Below are 16,577 nucleotides of genomic sequence, written 5' to 3'. Positions count from 1 at the left end.
TTATCTCGACTGCGAACAGCAACAAACTCACCCGTCTTTTACATTCTCTCACTCACACGCAGCCCGTAACGGGCTCAAACGCTTTCACACTCACTGTACGTGTGAACACACGCACCCAGACAGCACGTGTTCATCATCTCAAGACACTGCCCACACCCTCGTTCTGGGGCAGAACTCTCCCGCTGACTGCACCGCCCTGTCTGCGCTCAGGACCCAGAGGGCGAGCTCTGAGGGGAGGTTCCCTTGGCATCCTGTTACAAACAGCTCTCGTCCTCCTTTCCTGCAGGGTGAAACCTAGCTCCTCCCCTCCAGGCCTTCCTCTACATCCCTTCCAGGGTGCACGCCCCATGGGTGACCGAGGAGGAATAGCCCGTTCCTGTAAGCTCCGAGGCTGGCATGGAGCGCGCGGAGTGCCAGGAAGGAGTTGAGAACCAGAAACAGCAGCATGGGAAGGAGGCAGCCTGTGCGCAGACAACTGTGGCGGACAACTGTGGCGGACTACTGTGTCGTCAGCAAAATCCACTTCCCCTCCTTCCTGAGCCCATACTCCCAGCCTTTTGAGGTCAGCGCCCCTTGCAGGCCAACCCTTTCTCTCCTGCGGGCCAACGAGAGGACGCTCCCGGGCTCTGCGGGAGCCACGCGATGGAGACGGCAGGGCCGCTGTGGCTGTGGCTGCGTCTGCGGGACTGGGAGGCACGACTCTACCCCAGCCTACGGCAGGGCAGATGCTGGATGACCCACCAAGAGGCTACGGAACCCGCGGTGACCACCCGCCGGACCCAGTGCTCAGCTGACCGGGAGAGGTGGACCGCCAATGCGAGGCAGCGCTCCAGAGTTTCATGTGCGCAGGTATACTAGTGGAGGCACCATGGACACGCAGGAACTCAGCACACCGCCACAGGGAAGACGACCCGCCCCTCGGTCCTGACCTGCACAGGCTGGCCTCGCCCTCCGTGTGGGAGCTCACCCGCGGGACAGAGCTCCACATTTCATGGCGATGAAGTTGTCTGAAGCCAGGTAAACAGCTTTACTGTGGCAAGCATACAAGCTCTAGGACAACCGCACTGCGCTGGTCAGGGCAAACCTCATTCAACTGACGTGCTCAAAGCTTCGGCGGCATTCTCTGGCTCGCACCTGCCCTGAACCAAAAGCTTCCCCTTTACCACACAGCCACTGCTGGGAGGCCCAGCCCAGTCCGGAAATTCGGTCGTCTTGTTTGGACTGACACTGACCACCTTCATGGAGGGAAAGTGAGCTTGGAGTTGAGGATTAAAAAAAAAAAAAAAAAAAAGGTTTCAACAATTTGGGAATCCAGGACCACTCCGAAAGCAAAGTCAGGCCTGGGTACAGACTGCCACCCGGCAGGCACTGACTCTGGCAGCGTGCGGGTGCCAGCACCCCTGGGGGCGGGCGGGCAGGGTGCAGGAAGAGTGGACTGGAGGGAAAACAGATCCTTTCTCATGGAGCCAGCGCAAGTTCCCCTTGCCTTCAAGACCACCCCTCCTTTCCTTTCTGCTCTTTCGCCGTGTAGCACTGGGGGGGGGATCACACAACTCACGCCAGACGCTTGGCCCAGCTGCTCCGATATTCCAACAGGCTTCATGGCCTGGCCTAGGAGATTAACTACCACCAAATACACTTTTCCTGGTGGAAAGTATTTCAAAGTTCCATTGAACCCATTAACAAAGAAAGAAACTGTTCCTACTGAGAAACAATCAGAACAGTGAAACATAGTTAAATCACTGACTAAATTGCTAGTTGTCCTATACCACCATTGAAAGACCACCCTGGCTGGTGTGGCTCAGTGGATTGAGTACCAACCAGCCTGCAAACCAAAGGGTCGTTGGTTCGATTCCCAGTCAGGGCAACGTGCCTGGGTTGCAGGCCAGGTCCCCAGCTGGGGGCTCAGCCACACACTAATCTTTCTCTCCCTCTCTTTCTCCCTCCCTCCCCCTCTGTCTAAAAATAAATAAGGTCTTAAAAAAAATAAAACCCGGCTCTACTATGCCATCATGTCCTGAAGTCAATCAGACAAGACACACGAGCAAAACCCTCACACAGTATCCAGACCCCCCCAGTCTGGTTTTCGGCCACAAATTCCCCATCAGAAATAAGCCCGCTTACCTTTAAAATCATTCCGTGCTGCTAGTCCCTCCTTCTTGTTCATTTTTATGTCAGAGCAGGAGTTGGCGGCGCCTTTCGAGTTCTCGAGGTAGGCCGAGCTTGCTCCTTTCTTGGAGGGGTGAGGATCACAGAGTTGTGCATTAATCTTATAAAGCTCGAGGGCTTTAATAGCCGCTGCATTGTTATCCATACGGAGGAAAGATGGACAGGAAGCACAAAACTCATTCGTGCAGGCCTCATTCCCACAGCCCTCGGTTAACTGGTGGTAGTAGCGCTCTATCAGGTGCTTTGCAGCTGCTCGCTTCCTGTTCGGACATTCAAACAACAAGCACAACAGGGATTAGTGCGCCGCCCGGGGACGTGGCTCCACAGGCGTCAGCGAGTTACCAGCCAGTTAGCTAAGCGCTGACGGGGCCTGCGTGCCAGCTGAGGCGCAGGACAGATGTCTATGGACGCTGGACTTTCTGAATGGGGGGCACGATGTGGTCACTAGTTCCTAAGATACTACGGTAAGGAATACCAATACTGACCAAAATCGCTGTAACAGAATGTGCTTTCTTTTGTTTTAAAGGGCGGGGCAGGGCTTGTCTGATGGTAAATGGAGTTAAACTGGTTATCCTAACAGATGAAAATCACAAGGCTTAGGGCTAAGACATTTAGTATTTTATCACTTTAAGATTAAAAATAAGAAAATGAGAGTTTATTTCAAGTATCAATCCAGCTTTCCTTTGTATTATCACCATTCTCGTTCAACAGTGTGTAAAATGCCTGCTTTATAGTTAACACAGAACTTCTGCCTGGCAGAAACCATGCCTTCTCCCCCCCATTACCTCCCAGATGAGGGACTTAAAAATTAATTTATAAATGAAATACCCGATACTGTGTTATCATACAATCTTGAACCAAAAATGTATTGTTAAAACTTCATCAGGGAGAAAAGGCACAGGGAATAAGAAGCCTAAATGGTAGGTACAAAATAGACAGGAGGAGGTTAGGAATAGTATGGGAAGTAGAGAAGCCAAGGAACTTGTCTGTAGGAGCCATGGACATGAACTGAGGGAAGGGATGCTGGTGGAAAGGGGGATGCAGGGTAGAGAGGAATAAAGGGGAGGGAAATAGGACTATAATAGCATAATCGATAAAATGTATTTCTAAAAAAACATCCTCTTCATTAATCTCATGTCATAGCAACAGGAATTTTCTCATATTCATCCCTCTTCCTCTGTGAACTGGAAGTAGGCAGACTAAAGTTCCATCATTACTGTCCCCGCAGAGCTAGCAACGATGGTGGAGGAGGGATTACAACTTCGTCAAGCTGGGCCACACTATCCACCTCTATGGTGAATCAGCTCTTGGATCTGCGCGCCTCTCTCTGGCATGGGGGCTCCAGAATTTCAGCAGAGTAGCCTACTGCGTCCAAAGCAGCGATCACAGCTACCCTTTTGTCCCCAGGTTCACATGCATAGGAAGAAAAACTACAAATAATCAAAACCATAAAAAAAAACAAAAATTCACCAAAGCTAATTCCCAAACCGTTCCCAAATTTATATTACTACTACGCAGGACTTAAAGGCAACTGGCATTACAATTTGCATCTTGTTCATTGTGAGATACACCTTGTTAATCACGGCAAAACGAACAACTCACAAGGCAAATAAGCGGTAGATAAGGGAAGGAAACATTAGTAAGTTTAATTTTTCCTCAAAAGTTGGCCTTTGTTTCTCAGCTATCAAGGTGACAAAAAGTAATACTGTAAACACATTCCAGTCATTCCGGTATTTGTGTTTTCAAATGTCCCATGCAAATTACCACTCACCGCATGCAGAGAGAGAAAAAAGAAAACCCTAACCCAGAAACCCTTAAACACTACACAGACATGAGCTAAGAGACAGTTTATTACATGTAGCTGTACATAAGCCCGTTTGTGATATTGTTTTAGATGTGTATCTACGCAAAACAGTGAAGGGCCAGCACAGAAAGAAAGAGAGCCTCCGGAAGACGGACGCCCTACTAGGCGTTCTTCCAGACAGAAGGGGAGGCCACTGCTGACGGCTCCCGAACCTCGGGAGCGCTCTCCACTGAGACCCCGCGCAGGCGTGGGGCTCCTGGCTGGGGGAGAAGTGTGAGCATCTAAACGGCGCATATCGGAAGTCTTCAAGTGCATCAGAGAATGAACCATACCCGTGATAGACACCACTTACAGGAAATTATCGAGCAATTTTGCAAAAACTCATTGTTTCTGTGAAGTCTGAAAAAATCCCCATGCCCAATGACAGATGTTGTTGACTTAAGTGACTACCATTTACACAACGGGACGAAAATCACCGTGATGGGAACTGGGCAGGGAGCGAGCATGCATCTTCCGCACACGTCGCTGGTGAGGGGCTAGTCAGCCAGCAGGCGTGGGGTGAGGCCATTTCCATCTCCACGTGCTAGGCGCTGCCTTCTCTGCATAACAGGACTGAATCGCGTCTGGTTTTACATTCTTGTATCTTTCTCTCTCTAACTGATTTCTTCTACAATAAACATGCCACTTGCATATTAAATGCTACTTGCAATTAATAAACAGGAATGGAAAAACGTTAGTGGTTTTAAAACTTCATGGACATGACTACATGGCCTCAAGGTTTCCTAAATTGCCCACGTGATTTTTGAAAAATTATCAAAAATCAAAATACCAAAACACTGTAGCTAATTTTCTAATAAAAATGCCAGGTTTTGTCCTCAAGAGAAAAAGAAAACCCAGTCACACAGGTAATGTACACGGGAGAACGGGGAAGTGAGCCTGGGACAGGAGTGAGAAATCCGAGGACCACGTGAAGAGACAGCCGCCCCCCACCCCCACCAGCTGTCTGACCCAGAACAGGCCCACTTTCCCATCCGGCCCTACATGCGGTCATTCTATGCCAGAGAGGTGAGCAAGGCAGTGCCACCTGTTAAATGCCCAATGACATCTGAGACGCACCACCCGACACCCTCGCAGAGGTTATCTATCGCCCTGACTCTGATGAGCATCTTTGGCCCGCGGCCAAGAGAGGACACAGAACCTAGAGGGCAAATCACACACCCAGGCGAGCTGGGCCAGGACAAGAACAGTCGCCCGGGGGCCCTCCAGCTCCCCGGTGGGAGTTGTTCCCACTGCACCGTCTCACAGAGGCTGATGCAGGTCCAAATGAATGCTCAGTAGTAGCACTGAAAACTTCTATGAAAGAAATCCCATAAACAACACACAACTGAAAAAGGTAAACCTGCTTCTGAAAGCCCATGACTCGAGCTGCACACCTAGGCGCGCCGGCCGGTGTTGCACATGCACACCGCGCTCTCCCGAAGCCAGCGTGTCTGTGGCTCGCCTGCAGCCCACCTGCATGCCCGGTGCTCTGCGGACGCCCCTGCCACGGGAGGCCCGAACCCCGGCAGTGTGGAGCTCCCACTCAGAGGCCAGGCTGCTCCTGTGTCCCTGCCGGCTCGGCCACGCAGGGACTCGGTGACCTTAAATGAGCACCTTAGTTCCTCCTCTTTACGATGAGGCTACACAGGGGAAACGCCCCGGCTGGCAGCGGATTCAGTGAGTCCATGACCAAGTGCCCAGGACACTGCCTGGCACAGAGCAAGCCCCATCTGTGAATTGGTGCATTAACCCTCACTCCGCCGATGCTCACAGCAGTCACGTGACAAGCCACGTGTCTAAACAGGAATGGGAACCCAGGCCTGACTCCAAAACCCGGGCTTGGGATACCCTGCAGGGAGCTGGCCTCCCTGCAAGGGGACAGGATGCCCCTGGCTGACCTGCTTCCCGGCCCCACAACGCGGGACCCGAGTCCGCACTTGGACAGGAATGATAGGAGGCCATGCCAAACCCTCCCTTTACCCATGGGATCAAGTACAGTAAGTGTTTTTTCCTTACTCCCACGAGCCTTGCATTAGCTGTGCACTGTTCTGTGTCCCTACCAAATTCAGACCCTGTGAAGACCTCTGAGCGGCGCACGTGCACACGGCCAAGGACAGTTCCGTGGACGACTAGCAGCCGCGACCACCGAATCACAGGGCGGGGCCCAACCTACCGCCCCTCTTTGTAGAGCCTGCAAGCCAAGAATGGCCTGCACTATGTGAAGTGGCTGAGAACGTCGGGAGAAGAGCATTGGTGACACGTCAGCGCCCACGCTCGCTCGTCCCTAGACTGTCCACGGCTGTGCCCACACGCCAGCGGCAGAGCTGAGCGGCTGGGCTGACGCTGTGCAGCCTGCAGAGCCCGGAATAAACCCCACCTGGCCCTCACGGAAAGTTCCCTGAGTCTTAATTTAGAGCTGTGCTCTCTGCCCTCCAGGGACACTTCCATGTGACGGCACTGCCTCCCCCTCTGCCGTCCCCTGGGCACGCCAGTGTGGCAACACGCAGGCCCTCCCCCACACTTGGCCCGGCAGGAGGCAGGCCCGCGGCAGCGTGCTGGGCAGGGGAATAGCACGAGTGTGATAACGTGTGGTTTTAATGCGAACCTTCCCCCTCAAATGTCCTATGGTGTGCCCGAGTGCGATGTGATGTTACAGAATGGCATGCTTATGATTTTGTAAGAAAACAGGGGTGTATATGTGCCGGACCCTGTGTAATTAAAGGAGAAACGAAACAGGGGTGGAGGGGAGGAGAAGATGGGGGGAGAGAAAGAGAGAAGACAAAGTTTGGTGACACTGTGTCTGCCACTCCTAACCAAACACCAGGAGGGGCTGGGCCACCCTTCCTGTCACCCCCTCACCTCTCACTGACTTGTCCTACTGTCTAAAGACAAACCAAGTGCTTTATAATTAAGTAGATTCCCTTAAAAAGGGTGCTTTTTCCCACTGAGTCTGTAATGAACAGCCAGGGAGACCTTCGAGGGGAGCAAGTTTGCAAAGTTAAAGCAGACACTCAAAAGCACTTCCTCACTTAAAAGACAGTGTTTCCCGTTCATCTCCTGTCTGTGACTGAGTTAGCGACGCAGTCCTACAAATAAGCGTGTTATAGAAGAAATCACACACGGAGGGCCTTCCTCCCTCCCTCGATGCTCCGGTAATTTATCCCCATACCCTAAGGGCTCTGTTCTGCCCCAGGTGGCATCATCGGCACAGTGACCTCATCCAAGACAAGCTCCCAAAACACTTGACTTTCTTAACTTGAGGGCCCTGCACCTCCTCAATGTCAGCTGACCACGACCTTCGGCATCATAAACACACCACCTCTGACCGTTGTCACGTGTCTTTACGGCAGTCTCTCTCACACTGAGCCACCAGCCCTCTGACCCCCTGGGCTTTTGTAGCTGACCCAGCACCTTGGCCTGGCCCCCGGCCTTTCCCGGGGGGGCCACCGCCAGTGCCATGGACTCAGCTACTCCAGCGGCAACGCCCCACACACACATGCCTCCCGTGGTCCTATCCCACCTGCTCTGCAGGTCCCCAGCCTGGGACACGCTGCACCTTCCCGTACGGCCAGGTCCCCTGACTGCAGCTCACCTCTCAAACTAGTCGGCTCCCCTCCTGACCTGCTCCGCCCAGTGGCTTTCCGAGTTCCCAGTCTTCTCGGCTCCCAGAACCAAACGCCGTGCTGCACAAAACACTACGAAAACGTGCTTACAAAACTACGAAGTCGCCTCACCCCCATCAAGATGGCTACTCTGAAAGAAACCCAGGTAAGCACAGGGCTGACGAGAACATGAGGAATCCCAGCTCTGCGCGCTGTGGGTGGGAACACCACGGGGCAGCCACTGTGGAAAACAGTATGCAAGTCCCTCCAAAAATGAAACAAGAGTTTACCACAGGACTCGTCAATCACACTCAGGGCTCACACTCGAAGAGCTGGAAGCAGAGTCTCAAAGAGTTATGTGCACACCCAGCAGATGAACGGGGACACCCAGGTGCGACACGCACACAGCAGCGGGCGACTCAGCCCTGAAAAGGAAGGGATTCTGACCCCGGCTGCAGCAAGGATGAACCGGGGGACAGTACGTTCAGTGACACAAGCCCAGTACTGTAGCCTTTAACTCCCCTGAGGTGGAAGAGTCAAACCAGAGGCAGAAAGGACCACAGTGGCTGGCAAGAGGGGTGACCGGCAAGAGGGGTGACCAGCAAGAGGGGTGACCGGCAAGAGGGGTGACCAGCAAGAGGGGTGACCGGGCGGGGATGAGGAAGGGGCGGTTTCAGTATGCGAGACAAGAGCTGGGCAGGAGACGGCGGCGGTGGAACAGCCACGTTACTGGACCTCATGCTGCTGAAATGGACACGTAAAAGTGATCAAGGTGGTACATTTTACATGCGTTTTTCCAAAACCACGTGAAAAATAAAAGGTTACACGGACACATAAATTTTAGAACTGCACTGGAGATTCATGTGCACAGCAGCATTTTAAAAGATTCCCACTACTCCGCAGAAAGAGCCCTGCTGCAGGCCACACACCCATTCAGCCACCAACCCCCTTCCCAAGCAGCACGGGGCGTGGTCTCCACGGAGACAGCAGCGGCAGAACAGCGGCCCCAACCCCTCCACTGAGACAAAGAGCTGCTTAGGCACCCCTGGCCTTGACCCCCACCCCCAGCCTCACCTACAAGCACATCTGATGTCCCACATCCACCCTCACCTCCTCCTCCTGGTTTCACAGGACGGGGGTCTCTGTTCTCATTCAAGAGCAGCCCTGCTCCTGCACTCCTCACCCCATCCCTTCCTGCCTCAAAACCCTTGTTTCACTAGCTACTGCCTCTCCTGGATCTTAAGCTTCTTAAATTCTCACAACTAATCACTGAAGTCTTACCTACTTAATTTTCCAAATATTTTTCTCACACCCAGACAGCCTTATCTTGCATTCCCACTCCACCATGGCCCTGGGTAAAGAAAGCTCTCGGACTGAAGAGCGGGGGCCCCGGACACCCACCAGCACACGCGTCTTGACAATCCTGTTCCCTCGTTGCCGAAGTGACTAATGACACGTCTCACCAGACACACAGCAGCAAACCCTCTCCTGATTCCCAAGTACTCTAAGACATAGGCCAGGGCCGCACAGAGGACGCAAGGCCCCTGTCCTTTCTACCCGGTCTCAGCTCCTTCACTTCCTGCCTTTCAGTCAGTCCCCTCGGGCTTTTGTAGCTGACTCACCATCCAAACCCTCAGCTGCCTGCCGCTCCTGATACTCACCACGCTGCTGGCAGCTCTGCTCAGGCTTCTGCCTAAAGCAGCACTGCCCTCGCTTCCGGAGGCCTGGCCCTCGATCACGCGTCTCAATTGAGCTTGGCCTTCCCTGGCCCCCCAGCTTCCCGGCGCCCTGGCTCTGAGCACCCTGGCCCTCTGTTATGTCCCCCTGCACCCTTGCACCCTTCTACCAAGGACCAAGGTCATTAGCTTCTGTGCCTGTCCCACTGGGCAGACTGGCAACGTCTGTGGGCTAGGAACGAATTCTTGTGCATCTCTGTATCCACAACACATTTCACAGACAATTCTTACACTCAACTCTCTCCCCACAACTGCTGGGTGAGCAAGAAGACAGAAGAACCCAGGAATGCACCGCTGTCTGCTGAGAAGGAGACATGTATGATGTGCTACCAAGGCTGAGAGGGAGCCATGTGGCAGGAAAAACAGGAGATGGAGTTCTATCCCCCAATTCATTTTTTAAAGCATTACTGTCTTTTAACTGAGAATTCTTTTGCAACACCGTGACACCATTTAGAGTAATCTAGGGCAGCTTCAGAGACATGGCAGCCCCGACCCGGCCACACTTACATTCGGCTAGATTCAATGTCGTCAGACCGAGGTTCTCCTGGTGATCTGCAAAAGGCAATGGGGGAGAGGTGAGCAGAGCATTCCACACTCCAGAGCAGGGGAGGGGTCACTGAGAGAACACACTTGAAAACGAGGGTTCATCGTTGACAGCTTTGAAAGTACTTGGAGGTTTCAGGGTGAGAAAAAAAGTGGCCGGTCAGTTATATGGACCGCACTTATTTGGAAGGGCTGGACCGACCGAGACTCAGTGCACTTCTTTGTTAAGGAAAGGAACCTGTGAGCCCTGTATTTAGGCAGCGACATACAAACTGGTGTAATTATCTACAAACTCAAATATTTATAAAACACACGACTATAAAACTTTCTACAACCAAGTGTTGGTTAACCACAACACCCGAGGTGTTGCCTGGTGCCCACAGCCCCGAACTCCAGGTCAGGGCTCAGCAGACCGCCGCATGGGCGACGCACGAGGGCCAGGCCCGCTGCCCGTGGTCAGGCCCTGCTGGCACCAGCCGCGCCTGCTCAGCTACACGTCGTGTGTGCCTGCCTGCCGCGCTGCAGGAGCAGGGCTGAGAAACTCGGGCAGATGCATCGGGCTCGCAGGCCTGAAATATGCACTACTTGGGCCCTTTCAGTAAAAGTCTGCCTGCCTCTGCTCTAGACAAATCAAATAGAACCTCACGGCCTTGGTGAATTTTGAGACACCTCCGTCGGACCTGCAGCCTGACCCTGACTGCGATGGTTCGGCCAGGAAATGACCTGGCCCACAACACACGGGCAGGACGTACGCCATCCAGGGCGCTAGAAGTCCCCTGTGAACAGCTGGGGGTCAGCGTCAGGCAGCAACAGTTATGCCCTGCTGCTCTTTGATATTCTCTGCGATCTCAGGTAGAAACAGAATCCTACGACACTGGAAAGACTTTTACTTTCATTTCTGGTCGTGACCCAGTCTGGCCCAGCCCTCTCAGGCCGTTGGAGAAATCGATTCCCGCTGCCCTGCTCACATTTATGAACAGCATCGGTCAGTGCACAGTGCAGTGAACGCACAGAATGCTGATGCCTAACACTCTCAAATTCTCAACGTGAATAAAATCTTTTAGAGGTCACAAGCTAAATTTTCACAGTGACACTACAAACACTTGACCTATAAATTTATCAGACTTCAGACTTCGAATTTTGAACTTCAACAAAGTATCTTTAAATCAGAGCCACCAGCAAAAGAAAAAAAGTTATTTTGCACATTTCTTATCTTTCAAAACCTCCATTCTTTATCAGACTTCAAAATCACCCTCACTTAAGGGCAGGGGGCAGGGAAAATGGGGATAAAGGGGGCTCCCGCAGCTGAAGTCCTGACTCTGGATCTGCTCTGCGGCGTGTCTACATTTTCCATTCCGCAGGGGTGTGGGCTCAAGGCATGCAGGCAGTGGCGCCAACCCAGATGTAAAACTCCACTCCGCCCTCCCCCACAGGGAGCAAGCAAATCCGCCTTTGTGACACCTGGTCTCCACCAGCCTTGTGGGTAAGAACCCCAAGATTGCTTCCAAACTTGTGCCTCTCAGACAGGAGGGCTAAAAACTGACAGTAACCCCGTGTGCCAGCTGCCTCATCTTTGACAGGGCAACTCTCCGGCATCAGAAGTCATAGAGCAAGGAGGCAGGGCAGGCTTGCAGAACAAAAAATTACCCTGCTGGCACTAAGGGAAGAGAGGCAGTTAAGAAGCTTTCAAACACATAGGCGGCAAAACTTTCAAAATTAACAGAGGGACGAAGACACAAGGACAGGAAAGTGAAAACACTACTACACCAAGGTTAAGACACAAGCAAGAAACGAACACGTCCCAGTCTCAGAGGCACAGTGCGCCACTGCCGCCGGGCAGGGATTGTGCAGCGGGACAGAGGTCAGCACATCATCAGGTGGGAACAACGTGCTCCGGCCCAGCTCCTGGTCCCTGCCAGAGACTGAAGCGCTGGCCGCTGGCATCAAAGCGTCTCCCGACCATTGGAAACATACTGGGTTATCACTCACTGTGCACAGGTCAAAGCGAGCTAATAAAAGCCATTTGAGTCAAACCAAGTCATTTAAACCAATTCAGTGTAAAATTAAAAGTTAAAAAAAAAAAAAGATTAGAAGATACTATCCTAAAACAGATCTATTCTAGGTCTCATACACATGGTTAACACATGTTTTTACTCAAAATGGACATTGTTGTTTAATCAAGAGAAAAGTGAATCTACACCAGGAGAAACACTTTTCTTGCAGAGAATAATAAGTAACAGTACACAGCTGAATAAATTTCTAGTCATTTCATTTATACCATATTTCTATAGTATTCTAAGTAATTTACCAAAAATAGCCCACAGTTGGGATTCCATGCTCTCAAATCGGTGAGCTATCTCACAGCTAGGAGACTCCATGCTCTCCTGTCAGGTTTTTGGAAGGAAGCACCTACCACATGCCGGTAATTTTACCAAGTTCAGGAGAGACGATCAAAGGAAATTAAGAAACTGCGGACTCAGGTCAACACACAGTTTGTCAGAATCACAAATCAGAGGCAAAATTTTAAAACTGAACAATAGCAAGTGACATTAGAAAAGAGAGCCCGGCAGGGTCTCAATGTCAGGCCTCGGCTCACCGAGCGTGTGCCCCCAGAGGCCTCCAAGCTACGCACTGCAGCGTGAGCCAGAGTCCGTGGGGGGCTCGCTCACTTCCATGTTCGCTCTCTAGGAGGGCTAGCACGCTAGTTTTATCCAACTTGTCAAAACTTCCGGAAACGTTCAGTTAAAACTCTCAGCACATAAAAGGCACACTTTAAAACGCATACTAAAAACTTGGGCAGAGTTTTTATAGTGCTCATAATAAAACATTCACTCAAGTTTTTGAGAGCTGTTTTCCCGTTCATTCACACGGACAGGTCTGGGGGGCGGGAGGGAGCACGAAGCAGTTTGGAGAGGAGATTAAATAGGGAAGCAAAATCAACCCTCTGGCCCTCTGTTCCCAGCAGGATTCCTACCAAGTCTGCGTTTCCTCCACGTGTTCAGTGTGGAGTTTACTCAACAGTGGTGCCCCCCCCAAGGCTGTGGAGTAACATTCAAAAATTACCTTTTACAAGCTGTGGCCATTCGTTGACATCAGGGTGGTCACAGCTTTGAGTCACTGATTTAAAACAGGCTGCCACACCAGTCTAGCTGCTGACTTGGACCAGGCGTAGATTTAGTAACTCTAAGGAATTAAAACAAATCTTCGGTTAGAGCACTTCAATACATAACCCCGACACACCGTTCAAAAGTCATCATCAAAGCTTCAAATCAGAGTTCAATGCAACATTCATCCGAAGAGTCATCATAGAAACTCTTTAAGGACGATCTTCCAGAATTTTCTTCTGGAATGATGTCTTCCCTGGAGAAAATGTGGTCAGAATCTCGTGCACTTACACGGAGTGGCACCGTTTACAAAGCGTCCTTTCTAGTCAACACCACCCCGTTTGCCGTAGACCCGCTGCCTAACCAGGGCAAACGCTGCAGCAAGGTTTCAGAAACCAGGTGAAGAGGCGGCCTCAGAGAGATGAACGGACTTGTCCAAGAGTTCAGAATTGGTGGTGAAGCCAGGACCCAGCCCAGACCCTACTGCCTTTCCATGGGGGTTAGAGTGCGTGGCCTCTCAGTTTCGCTACACCACGTGGCATCACTTAAAACGTGTGTAAATGAGTCAAGACTGAGAGTACGGACTGGGACCCCACGATCATGGCAATATTTAAATGGGGCTGACAGTCACGGGGTTCCCCAGGTAGCTGAATGCTTCACAGAATAGCTACAAATATACATACACGCACACGTTCACCAGTCTAGCCCTACTTCTAACACTGAGTAATCCAACGGGAAAATGTGCTCGACGCTCTCTCAGCCATAAACCCACGGCGACTCAGGCTCATGAGAAACGGCCCGCTGCGGCCCACTGCGGAGACACTTCCCCCTCCCTAACCTAGCATCTTCGCGTCCCCTGGCTTGGCCTTAGCTGAACTTCCCTGATTGCTGTGGCTCGAATTTACCCGACGTCTTAATCACTCTGCAGCTCTGCAGATACACCTCTGAGCTACCCAGCAGTGAGAGCTCCCTCCGTGCAGCAGTCCCTCCCCGCAGCAGTCCCTCCCCAGGACAAATCTGAAAAGCCAATTGAGGAAAGATGGGGAAATGAGGAGGGAGAAGAAAGGACCCTCGGCAGGGACACCTTCAAAGGAACAAGCACGGACGGGGGTTCCCAGCACGGACCCAGGCCCACTGTGCGGCAGTGAGGTATCAGAGAATGCCCTGACAAGGCTGGAGCCCGGACCTCTGCAGCCTGCAACTTGGGCTTCGACCCCAGATGAGGGTGAGAGCTGGCCTCGGGGCACAGAAGTGATATGAGGGACTCCAATAAATGGGACATACAATCCTCCCTGGAAACCAGTTTCCCAGATTTTCCTCTCACAGCTGCCCATCTCCTGCTAAGAACCTAGAACATTCCTGAGGTCCCCCTGAAATGAACAGTGTTCCCCCTTGGGTTCTCCGAAGACGGACAGTGTGTCTGGATTGAGAAGGCTCAAGCAAGGCTACCTTTCCAACCTGCAGACATGAAAATGTGAGAAAGTCAAACTAACTTTGGATTAACCAAGGTGCATGAATTCGAGAGCCACGTGTCCTCTGAAAGTGCCGGGGTCGAGCCCCCCTGCTGGTCCCCATCCAGGAGGTTTGACACTCAACAGCGCGCACACAGACACCAGTGCCAGCCCGGACACAAGTCCCCGGTGGGCCACTCCCTCGACGGGAAGCCTTGGGCAAGTCATTCATCCCTCCGAGCCTCTTTTTCTGCAGAAGGCCGAGCGGCAGGGTCTATTTCAGAGGGCTGTCGTGAAGACAGACAGACTGACAGATGGGAGGTTCAGAACAGGGCTCGGCACACAGTGAGATCGCAACAAATGGAAGCTATTTTTAACTCCCGGCCGAAGAGCCCAACCTGCCTCCTCAACCTTGTTAGGCGTGTTAATTTACTTCTCCCCAACCGTGACTGCTCCTGAATTCTTGCACAGCCCTGGGCGGGCCCTCACGCAGTGTACATGGTGCGGCAGTGATTCAGCAGCACCCAGCACCGTGCTTTAAAAATGGCGGGCACCCCAATGTGCTGAACACATCTGTCATCGTTCTAACCACGACATGAGGATACACACGCAATTTTTAATTAAAAACAAACGAACAGAAAGCAAAGAAACATACCATATTTCGCCAAACTTCTCAGGAGCTGGTGGAGTCTAAAACCAGGAACTTACAGACTTTTAACCTAAAATATAAAACACCTCACTCAATTCTTTTTATACAGACAGCTGGAAAAACTTTCAAAGACAATTTTTTCCTACAATATATTATGAAAGCAAATTCATTTCTGGTAGTACTTACAAACATCAAAACACACTCCTCAGAAGACAGAGCCCCCGGCTGCTGCTGGAGGGGCGGCAGGCAGGCTGGCTGGGCCACCTCTCCCCGCCCCCCTCCCCTCCCCACCCTCACCCAGCTGGCCACTTCTGGGCCCTCACCGCCCCCCACGAGGGCTGAAAACACATGCAGACGGTCTGACCGCATGCCTCCAACCCCTGCAGAGACCTACAGCGCCTCAGCTTCTCATGCAACTCTACACGCTGCGCATCTGCTATGTCAGGCACACACGGGCACCTGTCTGTCCACGACCAGCCCTGGGCACACCCTTTGACCCATGAGGGCCAGGTGTCAGGCTGTTGTATTAGAGAAAATGCCTTAAAAGTATGTAAAACACTGCTGCCCAGTACATTATAGGGCCTCGTGATATAGCAGCAATGACAGTTTCTTAAATCAGATATTCAATACACCTAAGACAAGTTAACTTCTCAAAAAACGCATTCTGAAGCTCCAAGCACGTGCCCAGGTACACACGGTGCATCCCGACCCGCGTGCACACGGTCAGAGTGTCTCTCAGTGCAAGCAGACGCACGGCCCATTTCCTGCTCTTACACATGAAGAGACCAAGTGCAGGAGGCCCGCCAGCGCCCCACAGGCTGACAGCAGACGATGGACACGCGTGTGCAGCTGACGCTTGGGAAACAGGAGCCTGAACTACACGGGTCCACTTGTACACAGTTTTTCTAATAAATCCTGTATTGTGTTTTCTCCCCTTTATGATTTCCTTAATAACAGTCTTTCCCCTAGCTCACTTTACTGCAAGAATAAAGGGTATACTCCGCAGGGTCCGGCAGCAGGAACACCTGCTTGAGTGTGTTTGGGAGGGTAATAGCATGGGTGTGGTAATGTATGGTTTTAATTTGAACATTTCACCTAAAATGTCCTATGGAGTGCTGGAGTGTGACAGCGTTGCGTTAACAGGATGACACGCTTATGATTCTGTACGGAAAGAGTCGGTAACCAACAGGGGCATTACTTGTGCCGGACCCTGCACCTACCATACAAAGCGTGTCAATCGACTGCAATCAGTAAGGCTGCAGCCGACAGGCGGCCCCTCCCTTGTGGCCACCAGCCAAGTCCCCACCGAGGGCCTCATAGCCCACCCTCCACGACCGACCCCCCCCCCCCGTGTGATGTCATCCATTCCCACAGTCAGTAAGGTCCCAGACACCTCCTTTAAGCCTTGACCTCTCCTCTCCACTGCCGATGGTGCACGTGCACCTGGATGAGCATCTAAACCCAAACTCCAGCCCTGGCT

At 52.1% G+C, this 16,577-nt stretch overlaps 1 protein-coding gene across 4 annotated transcripts in view; it reads right to left on the bottom strand.

Annotated features, from left to right (window-relative positions):
* UBE3A (ubiquitin protein ligase E3A) overlaps nt 1-16,577 on the bottom strand; it is a 54,582-nt gene that overhangs the window by 24,785 nt on the left and 13,220 nt on the right. For 3 of the 4 annotated variants that reach the window (XM_053912379.2, XM_045196420.3, XM_024561642.4), the window contains exons 2-5: nt 15,104-15,167; nt 12,957-13,076; nt 9,858-9,902; nt 2,125-2,429 (exon numbers count right to left, since the gene is read on the bottom strand). In XM_053912379.2, coding sequence (XP_053768354.1) covers nt 2,125-2,429; nt 9,858-9,902; nt 12,957-12,976 — 370 coding nt within the window. In that variant the 5' untranslated portion in view covers nt 12,977-13,076; nt 15,104-15,167. The remainder of the gene's footprint in view (nt 1-2,124; nt 2,430-9,857; nt 9,903-12,956; nt 13,077-15,103; nt 15,168-16,577) is intronic. The other variant, XM_053912381.2, reaches the window with a different exon arrangement.

This window comes from Desmodus rotundus, chromosome 10 (genome assembly GCF_022682495.2).
Source record: "Desmodus rotundus isolate HL8 chromosome 10, HLdesRot8A.1, whole genome shotgun sequence".
Classification (NCBI taxonomy): domain Eukaryota; kingdom Metazoa; phylum Chordata; class Mammalia; order Chiroptera; family Phyllostomidae; genus Desmodus; species Desmodus rotundus.
This window is presented reverse-complemented; position numbering and strand designations above follow the sequence as displayed.